This window comes from Puntigrus tetrazona, chromosome 11 (assembly GCF_018831695.1).
Source record: "Puntigrus tetrazona isolate hp1 chromosome 11, ASM1883169v1, whole genome shotgun sequence".
Taxonomy (NCBI): Eukaryota; Metazoa; Chordata; class Actinopteri; order Cypriniformes; family Cyprinidae; genus Puntigrus; species Puntigrus tetrazona.
The window spans coordinates 1,337,577-1,356,340 of NC_056709.1; the positions used below are offsets into that span (position 1 = coordinate 1,337,577).

At 38.9% G+C, this 18,764-nt stretch overlaps 1 protein-coding gene across 1 annotated transcript in view; it reads left to right on the top strand.

Moving 5' to 3' along the window:
• lrp1aa (low density lipoprotein receptor-related protein 1Aa) overlaps positions 1-18,764 on the top strand; it is a 106,127-nt gene that overhangs the window by 28,904 nt on the left and 58,459 nt on the right. The window contains exons 7-19 of the mRNA XM_043251829.1: positions 8,919-9,081; positions 9,172-9,394; positions 10,613-10,802; positions 10,945-11,088; positions 12,790-13,026; positions 13,120-13,300; positions 13,486-13,708; positions 13,826-14,015; positions 14,145-14,270; positions 15,270-15,410; positions 15,499-15,624; positions 17,545-17,661; positions 18,125-18,205. Coding sequence (XP_043107764.1) covers positions 8,919-9,081; positions 9,172-9,394; positions 10,613-10,802; positions 10,945-11,088; positions 12,790-13,026; positions 13,120-13,300; positions 13,486-13,708; positions 13,826-14,015; positions 14,145-14,270; positions 15,270-15,410; positions 15,499-15,624; positions 17,545-17,661; positions 18,125-18,205 — 2,142 coding nt within the window. The remainder of the gene's footprint in view (positions 1-8,918; positions 9,082-9,171; positions 9,395-10,612; positions 10,803-10,944; positions 11,089-12,789; positions 13,027-13,119; positions 13,301-13,485; positions 13,709-13,825; positions 14,016-14,144; positions 14,271-15,269; positions 15,411-15,498; positions 15,625-17,544; positions 17,662-18,124; positions 18,206-18,764) is intronic.

Below are 18,764 nucleotides of genomic sequence, written 5' to 3' on the forward strand. Positions count from 1 at the left end.
AATATAACATATGATTTATATTATATAAATAATACTGCACACCTGTCATGTGTGTAAGAATCTACGGTATGGTATGATACTGTGTGGCATAGTAAACATAAGTACAGACTCACAAGCTTGACATTTATGAAATTATTTACAAATAACAAATGCACATAACCTCGTGAGCAGGCTACTACATTTGATTCTGTGAAAATTATCTAAACTACGATGTTTTTATTTGATTTCTGCCAAATGTAACCCACTGGCAAGGCAAAGCTGACTGCTATTATTGAGTTTTTTTGATAACTTGTTAAAGTACACTCAGCGGGCAAAAGGTGCAAATGCATCTTGCAGATGTGACAGTAGCTGACATGGTAAAAAGCTCACTTTGGTTGAGTTCCATGTGTAAAGCATGTGTTAGAAGGAGCAAAAATAAAAATGGAGCGATGGTCGCTCAACCTTAACTAGCGCATAAAATTGTACCAATAGAGCGCATTCAGAGCCAACATAAGTGCAAAGCTGCTTCTAAAAGAGTGAGCAATGCTTATCCTCGACCAATGCCAAGAAATCCTCCAAAAATCCATCCTAAACCAGCATATACCTTCATGTGCAAAGCTCAGTTTCACATAGCACACAAGCCATATCCTCAACCACCATACACCTAAATATACCTCAGGTCAATCCTTTAGAGTGGTGCAATTGATGCGGACTAGACGTTTTGGGACTTCTTTCGGGTCAGTGGTTAAAGTTCAGGGAGTTGGGGATTCAGAGAGTAGCATTTGAGTAGAATAAATTGCCAAAATTGGGTGCCTTAGAATCTCCCCTCTGACCCTGTAGCTACCCCAAGCATAAAGCAGGGTCAGAAAGAGAGTGTGGCTCCTCCTGCCCTGCCTCTGAGAAGCTGGGCTCGAATCAGCAGTTTTGGGGGAAGCCTTAGGTCTTAGAGATGTCCTCCATCTTGACTTCCCGTCCTGTTCCCTATTTTTTAGAGCTATATTGGCCAAAAGAGGTTGGAATGGAATGCTAGTTGAGATGGAGAGGTGCATGCTGCCTCTTAGTTCTCACAGCATGCATGTGTATCAGGGCAGTTCAAGGGCCGCTTCTTGGTCCATTCACGATATTGCATTCCCTGGATGGGGTTGGTGGTCCCCTTGCTTACATTCTGGAATATGGATAACCAGAAAGTTCAGCCACTGATGCCAGTCCATAGACATCATAGCTCAGAGGGAGTGGAAAATGGAAGGACCCCCTCACTTTGTGGCACGGAGGGCAAGGTTTGTGGTGTGGCGGATCTCCTGGTCATACTTGTCATGTCTTTTATCAAGGGCCTTTAAAAGGAATGTTCTTGGCATGGAAGTCAAAATGGTATAAATGATTCTGCGCCAGGAGAGAGATACATAACTGTGACTGGCCGTAAACTGGCTGTGCCATGAGACATAACAACTCCGGATATGGGAGGAGGCGAGCTTGCTGACATCGGCCTTACTCCTGTCACGTTCCAGATGGATCCAACAAAATGTTCTCAGCCACAGTGGGAAGAAGCTGAAATCCATGTTTCCCGATCCAGCATGAGAGCGTCATAGCTAGTGAGTAAAGCTTGAGATCGGGACAAGCCTGTCCCAAGCTACTCAGCCAACTCCACCTGCCACCTTCATGACCACAGTGGGACCCAATCTGTGGGGCCCAGACGCCTGGCTTTCATCCCTCCTAAACAGAGCCTGACGTGTGTATGCTCTACTCAAAGGCAGATGATACTCTTGGCATGGACATGCCAACACACATATCCAAAATATTTTCTCACCCTCCATTTTTATTACTGGTCGACTGTCAACTTTCAGTTGTGAGAAATGGCCTACGGTAGTCCACACAGGCTAAACAGTTTCCTGAAGACATAGAAATCTGAAGATTCCATGACTTTACAGCCTTTTTTTGGCATTGCCAGAACATTTGACTACCGTCAGTATCGGTGTGTTTGGTTTTAAACACCGACATCAACACTGTAGAAGGTGAGCCGACATTTCTTGCATTGTGAAGTCCGATGAAAAAGAACAAAGGTCAACATTCTGCTACACCTCCCCTGGTGTTTAATGGAAGAAATGGTTTGGAATGACAAAAGGTTGAGTAAATATTTCATTTTTGGGTGAACTGTCCTTGTAAATATTTGGTTTCTGTCCTATATTTGCATCCTTGTGTAGTTCACAGTATTGTAAAATAGTATTTTAGTGAAAACATTGAGATTCTGTCTGCAGCTAGCTGGAAATATTTACAGTATTAATCATCAGTCTGAGCATTAGCATGAAGACAGCTCAAAGTGTGTGTGTGTGTGTGTGTGTGTGTGTTCAGTCGTCTTGCAGACCGGCTCTTCACATTGCTGAGACTCAGACTACATTAAAAGAGCAGAAATTTTCCTTTCATTCTTCATGCTAAACTGAAAAAGAGCAGTGTGTGTGTCTCTTTCTCTCTCTCTGTGTGTAGGCCAGACTAGGGCTGCGTGATAATTCGATAAGTATCATGATATAATTGTCATTGATAAAATGATATGAAGAGTTTGATGTAAAGTTCGATATGAGGTTTATGTGCCAAAAGCAAAATGAAACTCGTTTGAATCGTGCCACACAGACCGTTTAGACTATAAATATTGATATCGACTGATATAAAAAAAATTGATCTAATATTTTTTTAGTTCTTATATACCCATAATGCCTGCTGTGTGACTGAACTGCATTCAGTTTTTGTCTATTTCTCAGGAACAATGCCATTTGGCCCTTGAAACAACTTTTCATCAGGCTTTTGAGGAATATTGATATTATATATGATATTTATTAGTTTATCAATATCTTGTTGATTTACAGATACAAGTTCATCTTACGTTTTGGTCACCAAATTATTTTTGCTCAGTTTTCTCAGGAATGTTTTTCCTCATTAAGTATGAGACTATTTTCTCAATGCGTCATTAACCTTCATTAAAAACCTTCAAGATCGTCTTCCAGTAATGTTTATTTGCATATGTTGTCTGTGCTAGCACCTGATTCTCGATTCACTCATCTGCAGTGATCAATACTGATTTCCATGAGCATATGCAGGACAATAAATGCATCGCTGACCTGTATGGTGCAGTGCTACTTCAGCGCATTTAGCAGCTAGCTGAACTGGGGTGAGTTTCCCAAAAGCAACTATGGTTGCAAGTTCTATGAAAAAGATGGGATAAATAAAAGAGAGCAGATTTCTGAGAAACAGATTGAAAGATTTTATAGGAAAAAGAGCAGAACAAGTTTGCATTGTTTGGGAAATGACTAGAAACTGGGATTGTAAAAGAGTACCCACTTGTAATCCCAGAATGCACTGCAACTTGTGCAGCAAAAATAAATCGGTTGGCGCAGACATTTGTGGACCACAATGCTAGTCGTAAGGGTACATTTTTGTAAATTGAGATTCATGCATCATCCGGAAGCTGAATAAATAAGCCTTTGATAAAATCACAAAAATCTGAGAATGCAAAATGCACTTAAATAATGAAATTCTTAGCAGTGCATGTGACTAAATTAAGTTTTAAACATTTACAGTAGGACATTTACTAAATGTCTTCATGGACCATGAGCTTTAGTTAATATCCTAATGATTTTGGGGATATTTTGACCCATACATTGTATTGTTGGTTACTGCTATAAATATGCCTGTGCTTCTCAACACTGGTTTTGTGCTCCAGGCTCACATATTTCACTCATAAACACTCTTTTACTCAAATTTTTTCAGTTTCAGACCTGCTTTCTCAGTCGTCTTCTATAGTTGGAGCACCAGTTTCGACAGGAAATATCTCCGCTAACCTGGAGAGCATATTTTGGGTCTTACAACAACTCTGGCACTCAGTTACCGGCCAGATGGAAATTTAGGCCAGAAATGTACTTTACGCAAGTATGCAGACATGCAGAGTGTTTGTGTCCACATACTTTCACGGAGTTCGTTTCTGACCTGTCTCTCACGGAGTTAAAATGTTTTCAGGTTTAAGTGCTGGTTAGTTTGAAAGCAGCCTAATTTTTCATTGATTTCTTAGACACGCGCGCACAGGTCAGAGGTCACAGGCTTGACTGCGGCATCGTGCCCTCGCTAGGAAGCTATAAAGAGATCATTGGCTTCCTGTTGCCATTTATTGAGTTCCTGCCCTCGGTGTTAAAGATATGGCTGCCTGCCACACGTGTGAGAGGAAGAAAAACTAAAGGGAGAATAATAATGAAGAGGTGAAAGCAGCAATCTGGATGATAAAGATTTTCGAACAAACTTGCGTTTAGAGTTCTTGCGGTTAGCGTGAATGATAAAGTGATTTGGTATTTTCACAGATCTCACATTATGTCTTTTCAAATGCCATTCTTTTCCAGAAGGCTCTAAAACTGAAGCGCAGTCTTGAACCCGGGTTCTGATCTCTTTTGGCTGCCGGGTTTGTCGTAGCGGTCTCTGGAAGGGTCACACAGGAAATGTGTTTGCCGTGATTCATGACCTCAGCGTGACACACAGATGAGACAACCAGATGTTTTCCACTCTTCCTCTTCTCTTCTCTTTTATTTTTACCACAGAGCAGGATAGTGCTGTATTCTCTCTTTACTTCAACAACCGATAACGCTACGTAGAATATTCTGCTAACCAGATCTCGTTCCTTCCGGTTAGCTCGATAAATATTAAGCTGTTTTACTCAAGATGCTTTCCATCACACAGGTGGATTGATATATAAAAGTTTTTTTGTTTTATTTTTCCAGTTCCATTTTGTATATAAAAGTCAAATAAAATGTTAACATTTTAACTGGTTACCTTAAAAGGCCATTATTTAATACTGCTGTTATATACCACTATTACAATACTGCTTTTGAAAAAACATTCAAAAATAATAAAATTCAGTTAATTACTACTAAATAATAAGTGTACAATGTTATTTCCTGGCTATCACAATTGTAATAAATTACACTTGTTTTATTGTGAGGAAAATATCGTTAGACCAAAATATTCAGATTAATGTGATATTAAAATTATAAAAATGGCATTTTATAATATTAATATAATATATTGCACATTTATGATAATTAAGATTATTTTATTTGTTTGTTACAATTATAGACATTAAAATTATCCATTAATTTTAGAGACATTTCTGTTAGCTCTATAGCACAACATAATGCAGTGTAAAAATTAAAAAGTACTGGTAAAACACCAGTAAACTGTAAATACAGAATCATTTTTTTTTTGTGTATCCGGCCAAAATCTCTATTTCAATACGATATTGTAAGTATTTGATGCAACCAGCTTATTTTATGCTAAATAAAAATAAATCATGGGAGAGCTATGTGTGCTGTATTTATGGAGTTTACTTGGCTTTCTGAATCACTTTCACATATATGTGGCCTGAATCTGCTGGGATGGCTTTGTTGAGTCTGTGATATACAGCATCTGGGTGGACTGCACTTTTCCGGAAGCCATTATCCGCATGTCCATATGTCTCTGTGTTTATGTGTGTGTTTTATGAGTGGTTTGTGTAGGTTGCTGGGGTTTGCTGCAGCATATTTATATTCTGTTTTGTGGAACATTTTCCAGACATTGTGGTCCGCCCCTCCGCCAATTATTTTGCTTAAAGTGGGCAAAAACTCACTTAATTTTGACTTGATTTCTGATTTCTTTCTGAAATCTTGTCTCCTTCTTGATTGTAAGAATTTTTAGATGTTTTGGCTAGAGCGAGACATTTTTTTTTTTTGTTTTTGCCGGAAATGTCAGAGTGTTATTGACTTGCGGCGTTCAAGTAAACTTATTTCTAGCTTTAAAATTTGGTGTGTCTCAGCATAAATAGAGGAAAGACAGGATGTGTGATGAAGTAATGTGGGATAAAGTAGAAGGGAGCGGCTCTCTGACATAAGGTCTGCTTGGTACAAAAGTTTCCGGAAAGCCTCTTAAACGGTCATGTGCTTGAATCAGCTCATGCTCCAGGGCTTCCGCCACACGTTTTTGGCTCTGCCAACATTCAGGGCATTGTATTGGTCTTAATATCTAGTACCTCACCATTTTTCTCTAGCTATCTGTGCTCTGTCTTGATAGCGTTTTAATATGTTCATTTATTTACTTGCCTCTCTTTAATGGTTTCCACCTTTTGCCCAAATCTCTAAGCTCCAAGGAGTCATATTTGGTATTTATAGAGTTTCAAATAATGCACCAAGTTTTGGTACGAGGCTTTTAGAGCAGACTGAGTTTGACATCAGACTTTAATTTGTTATGTTGGTGTGCAGTCTGACGTTAATTACGTTAAAACAAGTTGTTTTGTGCTTAAACGAGAGAGGAGCAGGATTGGGGCAGGATCTCAACCTATGCATATGCTGTAGCACAGCCACAAAGTAGTTAAAACAATAATCTCTGGTTTACAGTGATTTTAGAACATGTTCTTCAGCAATGTTTAGCCATCAACACACTTATGTAACAGTTGCACAGATGCTCAGATGCTGAGAAATACTAGACTTGGATCAGGTTTACAAAAAAGTAAACCATATACTAGTAGCTGTGACCATTACGATTGCCAGTTGGAGGTCTGAAATCCCACTCCAAACATCAAATACGTTCTGACTGGCTATGATAGTCACACAACATTTTTGCCTTCAGTGTGGCTAGAAATACGACTCATTTCATAGCTGTAAGGCTGGCTGGTCAGGACAGATGCCAGATCACTTCTCATATCGTCAGATGGCCTTCGTCTTGAACTCCAGATCTCATTCTTGAAATGATACACTGTCTGCAGATTGCAGCTTTAAACAAACTCCACTATTAATAAAATAAAGTTTCAAGATGTAAACTCGGACCTTAGTTTGTTAGCCTCAAAGTATTTTCATACGAAGCTGTCTCAGGAAATGAGAGCTAGAATAATAAGAGCGTTTGTTTTTCTTCAGTGTGGAGGGAAGGTTGTGTCACAACTGGAATTTCTTACCCTCCTTCCACTGAGACCTACAATTTTACTTGGAATTACAATGAGAGCCAAGCCAGGTTTCTCAGCCCACTGTTTCTGTGGTTCGTCTCTGTGGCGTTCTTCTATTCTTGCATTGTTCAGACAGCAGCTGCTCTAAGACCCATTCGTCTTCCTCAACCTTCATTTGTACACTTGCTCTTTTCTCCTTCTTTTTGGTGTTTTTGATCTGTGTTTTTAATCACTGGCTTTCAGTCCGGGCAGCTGGAAAAGTTTAAGCAGGACTCGGCTCTTAAATAAACAACACCTTTGGGGATACAGCCCTTGATTCCGGTAAACGTCTGGCCCTTGCACAATGGCCAACTTTCCTTTGTAGAGGCCACCGCTGTCTCTGTCTCCACCCCTCAGCCTTCAATCGCTCCATCTGTCCGGATTTTCCTGCATCTCCTTCACCATTATTACTTAACAGTCACTGTGTCTATGTCTTCCTCTGCCATGTTTTTACAGCCACTCAATGTTGAAATGAAAAACATCCCATTAAAATATATGGTATGTATGGGGTTTATGTAGGGGAGGTTCCGATACATTGAGACTTTTGACATTTTAAGGCCAAAATGAGGTGTATTGAAGAGGTGGGTAGCTTCAAAATAGCAAAAACCACAGCGATCACAGCTGTTAAAACAACTCTTATGGAAATTGTGTAACATGCGCACATGCTTCCAGAGAGTCCCCTGACTCAGCTATTTCAAATAGAAAGAGCGTTATTGTATAAGTGAAAAAGAGAAATGTGCATGCAAGACTGCAGTATTATTATTAGTACTATTTTTAAAACCGATTCGCAGAGTCCTCCAACCCAAAATCTGCGCGAATATAATTTTTACTCTGAACCAGTCGGGCAAATAAATGAATTTTACATACAGCATGCCTTTGATTTACTTTGTTAATAAATCTTATTGTGCAAGATTTGGCTGTGGAAGGAATACTCGAATCCATTCAGCCGTTCTCCGAGTCTGGCGATAGCAGTTCTAGGTATCCCTGCTGAAAAAAACAACATATGTTTGTTTGGTATGTTTTGAAGCTGGGATGCTGGTCCAAGCTGACCAGCATAAACCAGTTTAAACCAGCATCCCAGCTTCAAAACATACTTAACCAGCATATGCGTTTTTTTCAGCAGCGGTGGCTTAGCATAGATCATTGAATCCGATTAACCCATTAGCATCACGTTCAAAAATGTTCCTGCGTAAAACTTGACTGTTCTGTAGTTACATCGCATACTAACAAAATGAAAAGTAGATGTTTTCTAGGACAAAATGGCTAGGAAATGTCCTCTCATTCCAGTGTTATAATCAAGGAATTTTGCTGACGACCCATGAGTGCAGCAGGTGCAATGATATCACACTGTGCCTTAAAATAATCCCCAGCATTTTCAGGTGATGCGTAATATCATTGCACCTGCTGCAACCGTGGAATAGTAGCAGAGTTCCTTGATTATTATTCTAGAATAGTTCCTAGCCATATTGGCCTACAAAATCGCAACTTTTCATTTCAAAGTCTGTATCAGTACACAATGTAACTACAGAAGAGTCTAGCTTGGTCATTTTTGAGCGTGATGCTAATGGTCTAATTAGATTCAATGATCTGACTAAATGGATTCAGAAATGGTAGATGTGTATATTTTTGAAAAGATGGGTGGGTACCTTTTCAAACCAAATTCACTTGTTCTCAATGCCATGACAAGACCAAATGTTGTATTGGATACTTGAAGACCAAGCTTTCAAACTCAGACTCAAATCTCGTAACTTGCTATCAGGCATAAAGTAACTGTATTTTTTATGTTATAAATTAAATGCAAATGTTCTTTTGTTCTCGAATAATTTCAAATAAGTCCTTACAATTTAAACTGAGATACTTATTTGAACTGGACATGTATAGTATTTAATAGAGATTTTATCCACAATAAGCAAAATGGCCTATGTTTTATCTATTTCCCCTGATTCCCTGTTTCTTACAGATGTAGAACAGATGGCAATAGACTGGCTGACAGGAAACTTCTACTTTGTTGATGACGTGGATGATCGAATCTTTGTATGTGATAAAGATGGAGCCACATGTGTGACACTGTTGGATCAAGAACTCTACAACCCTAAAGGCATTGCTCTGGACCCAACTATGGGGTATGAACTTGTATGAACTCGCACTTCATCCTTCCATGTACAGCTAAATATTCACTTGGGTATAACCTTCCTGAACATTACCTTCAACAGAAAGGTTTTCTTCACCGACTACGGGCAGATCCCAAAAGTGGAGCGCTGTGACATGGATGGACAGAACCGAACAAAATTGGTGGACAGTAAAATTGTCTTCCCGCATGGCATCACCTTGGACTTGGTCAGCAGATTGGTCTATTGGGCTGATGCTTATCTGGACTACATCGAGGTCGTGGACTACGAGGGCAAAAACAGACACACCATCATTCAAGGATTGTTGGTAAGGAACAAATACCAAGGTCACTTTAAGATGTCCTAAAAAAGTGACTAAAAAAGTATTTCATGCTATTGCGCAAGAATGTTTTGCTCGAAAACTAATTCCTGCTAAATCATTTAAAAGACAGTGGGCTGCAAAATATAGCAATTAACAATGGTGAACTTCCCTTTATTATTTCTCTACAAATGATGTTTTATTAACAAAGTTCTGGAGGAGCATGTTCATGTGTATATATATAAACAGCAGACTTACCTTTTTCAGCATCTCCTGTTCCTACTCTGGGTACTCTGGGTTCAGTCCAAAATTCCAAGATCAAAGCCCTCCCCATGGACAGCACGCCAAATACACATAATCTTTACTTTGTTTATTATATGTAAGGATGAAATTGTGACACATTATTTTGTAGATAGCCTGAACATGATTCTTCTGAAAAGACAACAGATAAAGATTCCACTCGTTTATCCCAAACATTTACGTAGAAAATCTGCCTAAAACGTTCTGAAAATCTGCTTTGCAACAATTAGTATTGTAAAAAGTGCTACACACTAGATTTAAAATTGAATTGAAAATTGATCCATAAATTCTATTCATCCACCAATCACCTCTTAATCTACCCTTATATTTAAGGTTTATTTATAAAGCACATTTAAAAGCAACAGAAATGCAATGCTAGCCATCCACACATCTGTCCACACATTCATCCTGTTATACTTCGGTTATCCACGTGTACGAATTTCCATTTATTCATTCATAAATGAATACTAATGAATAAAATACTATCCATGTATCCATCCATCTGCCCATTATCTACATCAACATCTATCTGTTCAGTAATCTGAACTGTTCATCTAAATTTATTTTCATATAAACATCTGCCTGATAATTTATCTGTCCATTTAGTCATCTGTCCATCCACCTGTTCTTTTATCTGTACATCTATTAATTTGTCCATCCATCTATCTATCATACCTCACTGTGTTGAGAGAGTCTAACTATACATGCTATGAACAATGTTTAAGTAGGTGAAATAGACAGTAGTGTTTCATTAGTGCTACTGAGTCATTTTATTAAAGCTGTTTCTGTCTTCTGTTAGCTATCATTTATCTTCTCAGCCCAAGCTAAGTGGTGTGTTTATGTGTGCGTCTTGCTCACTTAAGCCAGCAAAGCAAACACAACTTCCCAAATAATAGAACTAATTGAATAATGTTTTTTTTTTCTCAGATTGAGCATCTTTATGGGCTCACAGTGTTCGAGAACTATCTATATGCCACAAACTCTGACAATGCTAACATGCAGCCTAAGACCAGCGTGATCCGCGTCAATCGATTCAACAGTTCAGATTATCAGGTGGTCACCCGTGTCGACAAGGGAGGAGCTCTACATGTTTACCACCAGAGACGCCAACCCCCTGGTATCAGTCTTTTTCTCACCTAATGCTGTTGAAGTGAACTAGTAGTATTTTTCAGTAAACTGTTTAATATGCAACCATTAAACTTCAGTCTATCGCCACCTCAGCTCCATCTTAGTCTAACTCTCCTGCTATTCTTCTCAAGTGCGGAGTCACGCCTGTGAGCCAGATCAGTTTGGAAAAGCCGGAGGTTGTTCAGACATCTGTCTGTTGGGCAACAGCCACAAGAGCCGGACGTGCCGCTGTCGGTCTGGCTTCAGCCTGGGCAACGATGGCAAATCATGCAAGAGTGAGTGACATTATAATAGATTCTACCCTATCTATTGATTCACCAAGAAAGTTTAACTTAGAATCTGTCAAACTGCAGAGTTCAATGTTTGTTGTTTATGAAGTTAAACTTGTTGCAGTTAAAATGTGACTACAGCATTATTACAGTATTTTATTATATAACTCCAGATTTACAATGAAAAATATCGTGGCCTACTATTTCTTGTTTAATCTTTAGGAACTGAGAATAAAAATGAGTGTATATACATATATTTACGATCACTCAGCGATTTCCATAAAATGTTGCTGAGTGAAAATCACAAATAAGTAGAATTAATGATAATCTGGTAAACTACTAGCAACGTAGGAGCAAACTGGGTGAAGACATGCTTTTTGGGGTGTTTCATTGTGCCGTAAATACTAGTAAACTGACTATCCCAAAATCTCTATTGAATGATTCATTTAAATACTTTACTCCCATAAATTTTACATCTGAACAGGAGACTGAAAAGTCACCAAAAACACCTTCTTGATGCTCTCACAGTCAGTCTCTAGTAACCCTGTTGGAAAAAACATAAGGTTAGGTTAGGTTTGTTTTGAAGCATGACAGCTGGTTTGAGCTGATCAGGACGTAGTTGCTTAGGACCAGCACATGACCAGTTTAAACCAATGTATAACTAGCTTAAATCAGCTCAAACCAGCTGCAATCCTTCAAAACAAATCCCGAGAGTAGTTTAAGAGCAATGCTACGTCAAGGTGTTAGTAAATCTGCTCCTAAGTCTGCTTCAAAGCTTGCCTCAAAACCGGGATGCTTGTGAGCATTTTTCTGAGACCTTCTGAGACACCTTACAATCTTTACAAATGTGTAAACAGGGACCATTGTAAGTCCACAAGACTATAACTGCACATTAAAGTGTGTCCCCTTTACGAAATTAGGCCCCATTCACTCAGTTAGTAACTTTTGCAATCTTTCAAATTGCAGACACAATGATTCAGTTGTGACTCTGTTTGCATTATATTTGGCAATATTGTGTCTAAAATGTAAGTTACTCTAATGTTGCTTAATTAAATGCAACATGAAAGTAGTAAGCATGGAAAAATCATACTTTATGGTGAAAAGACATGGCTCAGTGCATACAGAGCTGTGGATAGCATTTTTAAAGTTGGGCCACATATTTTGTACATTATAAAACTGTATTATTGTACGTTTTGATTTGCTCAGCCTTAGTGAGCATTAGCTCATTAGTGTTTTAAGCTCTTGCACATTTTTTTACTTACAGTTCTCTGTGGTGTTGATGCATATCACACTGGAGGTTTTGACACATGCTTTAGCTGAATCAGTTTTCCATTTACCCCCAATATTGATTTCTAGTAGTTTGCTATGAATATGCAATGAACCATTGGTAGCATTGATCTGTGACTTCTCAATGACCTCTGAAGACATGACCTTGACAGGATAGGAATTGGATTTGATTGTTAGAAAGACATAAATATCACCATCATAGATTTTGGTGTTCACCATATAAATCACGTTAAATTTTAAATATTTTGGAAAAATGTTAAATGTCAAGCCGTATAATACTAACATGAATACAAAGAGAACATTTCTACAGCCCAGCACGTCTTTCAAACTTTTTTTTTGACATTCTTATAGTATGATTTCAATTAAATATATATTTTATTTATTTTTTAATTCAGTTTTTTGTATATATTAAATCCCCAGAGCCTGAGCACGAGTTATTCCTGGTGTATGGCAAGGGTCGTCCAGGCGTTATCCGTGGTATGGACATCAACCCTAAAGTTCAGGATGAATACATGATCCCCATTGAGAACCTGATGAACCCTCGAGCTCTGGACTTCCATGCACAGAGTAACTTCATCTACTTTGCTGATGCCACCAGCTATCTGATTGGCCGACAGAAGATTGATGGCACAGAAAGAGACATCATTCTTAAAGAAGGTGCTGTTTTTTATTTCCAATTTGTCTTTTTATTGGTATCATTAGTGTTATGGCTTGTTCTGTATTTATTCTGACTTATTCTTATTTTTTTAGTTATTCACACTGTCGAAGGAATCACTGTTGACTGGATGGCCAACAATCTTTACTGGACAGATGATGGTCCCAAGAAGACCATCAGTGTTGCTCGGCTCGAGAAAGCTTCTCAGACCAGGAAGACTCTCATTGAGGGCAAAATGACCCATCCTCGAGCTATTGTGGTGGATCCTCAGCACGGGTTAGTTCCTGATCTCCCCGAAGTTTTACAGCAGTTGCTGGGTTTTTGATAATATCACACTACTTTGTTGGCCAAAATTGGCCATTTCAGTTCACAGCCACAAGAGGCTTATTGCTTATTGAAAAAAGCAGCAAAAGCACTATGCCACCGAACTTGCAAATGTTGAAATATTTTTCCTCTTGTAGCTGGATGTACTGGACTGACTGGGAGGAGGACCCAAAAGAGAGTAAGCGAGGGAAGATTGAGAAGGCCTGGATGGATGGAACCAACCGGAACGTTCTGTTGACGTCAAAGACGGTTCTGTGGCCCAATGGCCTGAGTCTGGACATCCCTCAGGGCATCCTGTACTGGGTGGATGCTTATTACGACCGAATAGAGATGGTCTATCTCAACACCACTGCACGCAAGGTGCTCTCACACTGCTGAACTAATAGTTCATATTTATATGAGAACATGTGTTTGCATTTAAGAATAGAAAAAGAAAAAACTTAAACACTTGTGTAATACCGTATTCTGTCTTCTTAGACGGTTTATGATGGACAGGAGTTAAACCACGCCTTTGGTCTTTGCCACTACAAACACTTCCTGTTCTGGAACGAATACCGCAGCGGCAGCATATATAAACTGGACCAGAACACCAAAACGGTCACTTTGCTACGCAACGAATGGCCACCCATCTTTGAGATCCGCATGTACGATGCTCAACAGCAGCTGGGTAATTATATAATGTTTTTGCCCTGTGTTTTGTAGACTGCCAATGCGACACAAGATTTCCTAGCAGTAATCCATGCTATTTGGCTGTTGAATGTTAATCAGATGATATCCCTACATGTGTTTATCACAGGAACTAATGCGTGTAGAGCCAATAACGGCGGCTGTAGTAGTCTGTGTTTGGCCACTCCCACAGGCAGGTCATGTGCCTGCGCAGAGGACCAATTATTGGACCCCGCAGACAACACCAGCTGTAAAGGTAATGCTAGCAGAAATTGCAGTTTAATGTAAGGTCTACAATGCTCTTTTATCCTTGCCAGGATTTTGAAAGGGGATAACATTCACAATGATTGGTTATTTTGGTGACTAAACATGCATCTTCGTTTTAGAAAAACCCACTGGCCATCGAAACTCGGATAGCAATCTTATCTTAGTGAAAAAGTTATATATTGTAATGCATTTATGTCATACTACTGTAGATACAGTTCAAGGCTATTTACATATTTTTTGAGATGTAAATTATAATTAAACTTTATTTGGAGTATCACTTATGCACAATATACACATTTATTAATATTACACCTAAAATGTGTTTAAATGTTTCTATTGATGGGAATTGTATGAACTATGAATAATTGATCTTTAAATAAAAGTGTACATAAAAAATACTAGAAATAGTTCAACTTTAGCACTAACAGATATTCTTCAGTATGTTAGAATTAATTGCGATGGATTAATTACGATGTTACATTTTTGAAACAATTACAGTTATTGTCAAAACCTGCATGTTGCATCACTTTTAATTTAGATGTCAAAGGTGATTAACTATGGTGTTTTGTACCGTGAATGGTTAAAAATGGCTTTCAAAGATCTGTTCACAAGAGGATTAACTACTGCTGAGGAAATCACATGTTAGAAACCTCCAGTCAGAGCGACCCAGGTGAGAATACAGCGGGATAAGAGTTCATTCAGTCCTGACAGAGAATAAAGCTAGAAACGCCTGCTGAGCTGAAGCAAATCTGTTTGTGCCAGCTGCTCGATCATACCGGCAGATAATGCATCATTTCTAGGTTGAACTGTTGATACGATCGTCTGAACTGAACATCAAGCATCAAGGGTTTCTGTATCTGAATATTTGAAACAGAAAGCCTTCAGATGTTTCTTTTCACAGAGCTTGGCTTTCAGCAGACCTGTTTACGTTTCGTGTGTGTGTGTGTGTGTGTGTGTGTGTGTGTGTGTGTGTGTGTGTTCTCCGCAGCCAACCCGTCTTACGTTCCCCCTCCGCAGTGTCAGCCGGGAGAGTTCGCCTGTAAGAATAACCGCTGTATTCAAGACCGCTGGAAATGCGACGGAGATAATGACTGTCTGGATAACAGCGACGAGACGGCTGAACTGTGCCGTAAGACCACACTCGCGTTTAACTAAATACTCCCTTCTTGTGTGGAGCCACCACTCACATGCAGCGCTTGTTGTTTGTCCACCTGCAGATCAGCACACATGCCCTGCAGACCGCTTTAAGTGTCAAAATAACCGCTGCATCCCGATGCGTTGGCTGTGTGATGGAGACAACGACTGCGGCAATGATGAAGATGAGTCTAACACCACATGCTCAGGTACACACAGTAATCTATATTCGCAAATAAGGGACACTTTTCGTAAATTGGCCATGTCCTATGTAATGTTACGAATATCCTAAAGAAGGGCTGGGATTCGATTCCTTAAAGAATGAGTTCCTCATTTCTGAATCACTGTGAACGTACAATAGACCGACTAATATTACGTCTATACGTACAATAAAGTGCACTAGCCTCGTAAACTCCACAGTGGAAAGTTTTGAGCATTGCTCAAAGAATGCATGAGGAGATAATAAGCAGAGATTAATAGTAATTAACGAATACTGATGACGTTCAGAAGGAGGTAAGTTGTTATATCATGCCGTTAAAATTAAGAAGATTAAAAAAAGAAGTACAGTTTGGAATCGATTTCCAAGTCAGTTCCAAGACCAGGAATCAGAATGAAGTTTCTCAGCGCAAAGCTTTCTTGCACAACGCAGTAGAATTAAAAACCTAGTCATCCAATAAGTACTTCTTTTGTAGTGCACTTTAAACTCGCACACAAATGTCCAACATATTTTGTTCGTCTCAGGCGTGACGTTTAAATTTACACACGTCTGATAACTGGAGCTTGTTGTCATATTCATATCATACAAATGGCACTTGGAAGGCCAACTAAAATGGCTTCTCTGGTTGGTCTGAGTTGTGATGTTCTGTCATGACCTTCTCTTAAACTCTGAGTCAGCTGAAATGTTCTCTAGACAGCCATTTATAAATACAGAGTTTATCTCACATGGTATATCTGACGTAGTTCTGGGCTCTTTGTCAAACTGTTGTGCTATATTTTACTTCATGGCTGTATTGTATGGTTTGCACTCTTTAATTTAGCCTGCATCTATTTTAAGGATGTGGCTGACTATGATGCTGAATTTGCAAGTAATTCTAGACTGCAATAGAGCCATTGCATAAAAACGTGCGAATTAATCGGGAAACTGAGTTGGAAATGGTTGGAAAACACATTTGTAACAAGTGCAATATATACTTTTGCAGTCATGAAAATTCTCTTATTTATTTGACATTAATCTGTTGGTAAAATGTATTTGGGTTTAGTAATCTAGTTTTCTAGTAAGAGCATAGCAGTTCTGGACAGGTGGAGCTGGGGGAGGTGGAGGGTTTCAGAAGAATGCTTAAAAAGAACAGTTTACAGTGAACACTGAAGCAATGCTTCAACAGACTGTAGCTCCAGCCAGCTCCAACACACTATTCTTAGTCTCAGACGTCAAGCCCATGGAACGTTGGCTAAATGTCTGATATGGCACACTTATCTGGAAATACTTCAGGGGTTTTGAAGTCGCCGTCAGAGTGGTTGAATTATACAGGATTTCTGTATTCTGACTCTGAACGAAACTAACTGTGATTTTTTTTAACCAAAGATTGTTTAAAAGTCCTCATGGGCAGGCCTTGGCCAATGAACGCTACCATGATTCCAGACCTTCGTCAGTCTGAAGGTCTGGCTGCGTGAGAGACCAGCAAGCTTGCCAAGAAGTTTCTAATGAGCCCAAAGGCCTTGATTAGCTGGTTCAGGCGGTTAATTAGCTGATTTGTTAGAATTGGAGACCTTACAGGAGACACCAGTCAGCTTGTGCCGTGTAAACTCAGTTAGGTTCAAAAACAGTTAATACTTTCATACTTACATTCATAACTGATAAAACAAGATGTTTGTATGCACAAGAAGTCCTACAGTGAACAATACATATGACTTCACTTTTCAAACTGTATATTAAGTGCTCTAAAAAATGTATGAACTGAAGATGAACTATTTCCACAGAAAAGCAGTGAGAAATGGATTTTAATTCTAAGAAGAGAAGGATTACACATTTTTCATGTCTATATCTGCTGCTTTCAAACTAAAAAACAAGATATTTCTGTCATTAGTATGACAACACATTTAGATTTGGGAGTTGTGGTTCTCTGTCGCAGCTCGGACTTGTCCTCCCAATCAGTACTCATGCGCCAGTGGCCGCTGTATTCCCATCTCCTGGACATGTGACCTGGATGATGACTGCGGGGACCGCTCCGATGAGCCTGCGTCCTGCGGTAAACGATGCCCCTTTATGCTAATGCCAGCTTATTAATATTAATAAATTCATCCATTAGTATGCATGTGATACTTTTAGAAAAAAAAAAAAATTAGTTCAGTGCAAGTTTTGTCAGTTTCAGCTTTAAAGGAAATGGTTGACATTTTATGATTCCTTTTATGCATTTACGTTTTGTAAATGTTAGCAATGTTACATCTATTTCATTTATCAGTGTAATGTTGCAAGATAAGTGATTTTTGATCAATTACAATCAAACCTTCCTCTTATCACTATTTATACTATTTTATTGCCATTTTATGTACTGCATCTCTTATATTAGCACTGCTATTTTTTGGCGTAAAACTCATACTTGCATTATGTACATGCAACTCGAAAAAACGTTCATGTTGCACTTAATTATTATCATTCTTAAAATGCCTGTGGTTATATGGGATTATTTATGATGATTTTTGTGTCGACAGCATACCCGACCTGTTTCCCGCTCACTCAGTTCACTTGTAATAACGGACGCTGCATCAACATCAACTGGCGCTGTGATAACGGTGAGCTCCTGACATGTTTTCATCACTTTCGTTTTTTTGTGCCTGTTGCACTTTTTCAACAGATTTCCCTCATTTGTCTTTGTTGATCATTTCATGTGTCTTTTGTGTAACGTCATGTCCTCTTCTCTTGACCATTTGCCCCTCCCCCTGTGTCACATGGGCTGTGTGTTGCAGAAAAGGATTGTGGGGACAGCTCTGATGAGTTCAATTGTCCGAACCCGACCGGTTAGTGCATAGATCAACATGCACCATAAATTTACGTGCGTTTATGATAACATTATAATCTGGACAGGATTTTCATGCACATGTAAGGCTGTGGAAAAGTCTAAAATATCTGCAGCAAGTCATTATTTCTAAAACATGTCTTACATTATGGAAAAATCCTGCCCCACAGTAGTACAAATAATAATAATAATAATAATAATGATACAAAATATAAATAAGTAAATAACCAAGCAAGCCGCTGGCCTTCTCACTTTAACTAACACTGCTAGCAACATCCATAAGGTTAGCATTAAATATTAACCAGTGTTCATTCTCAGTGGTGCATGTGTGATCT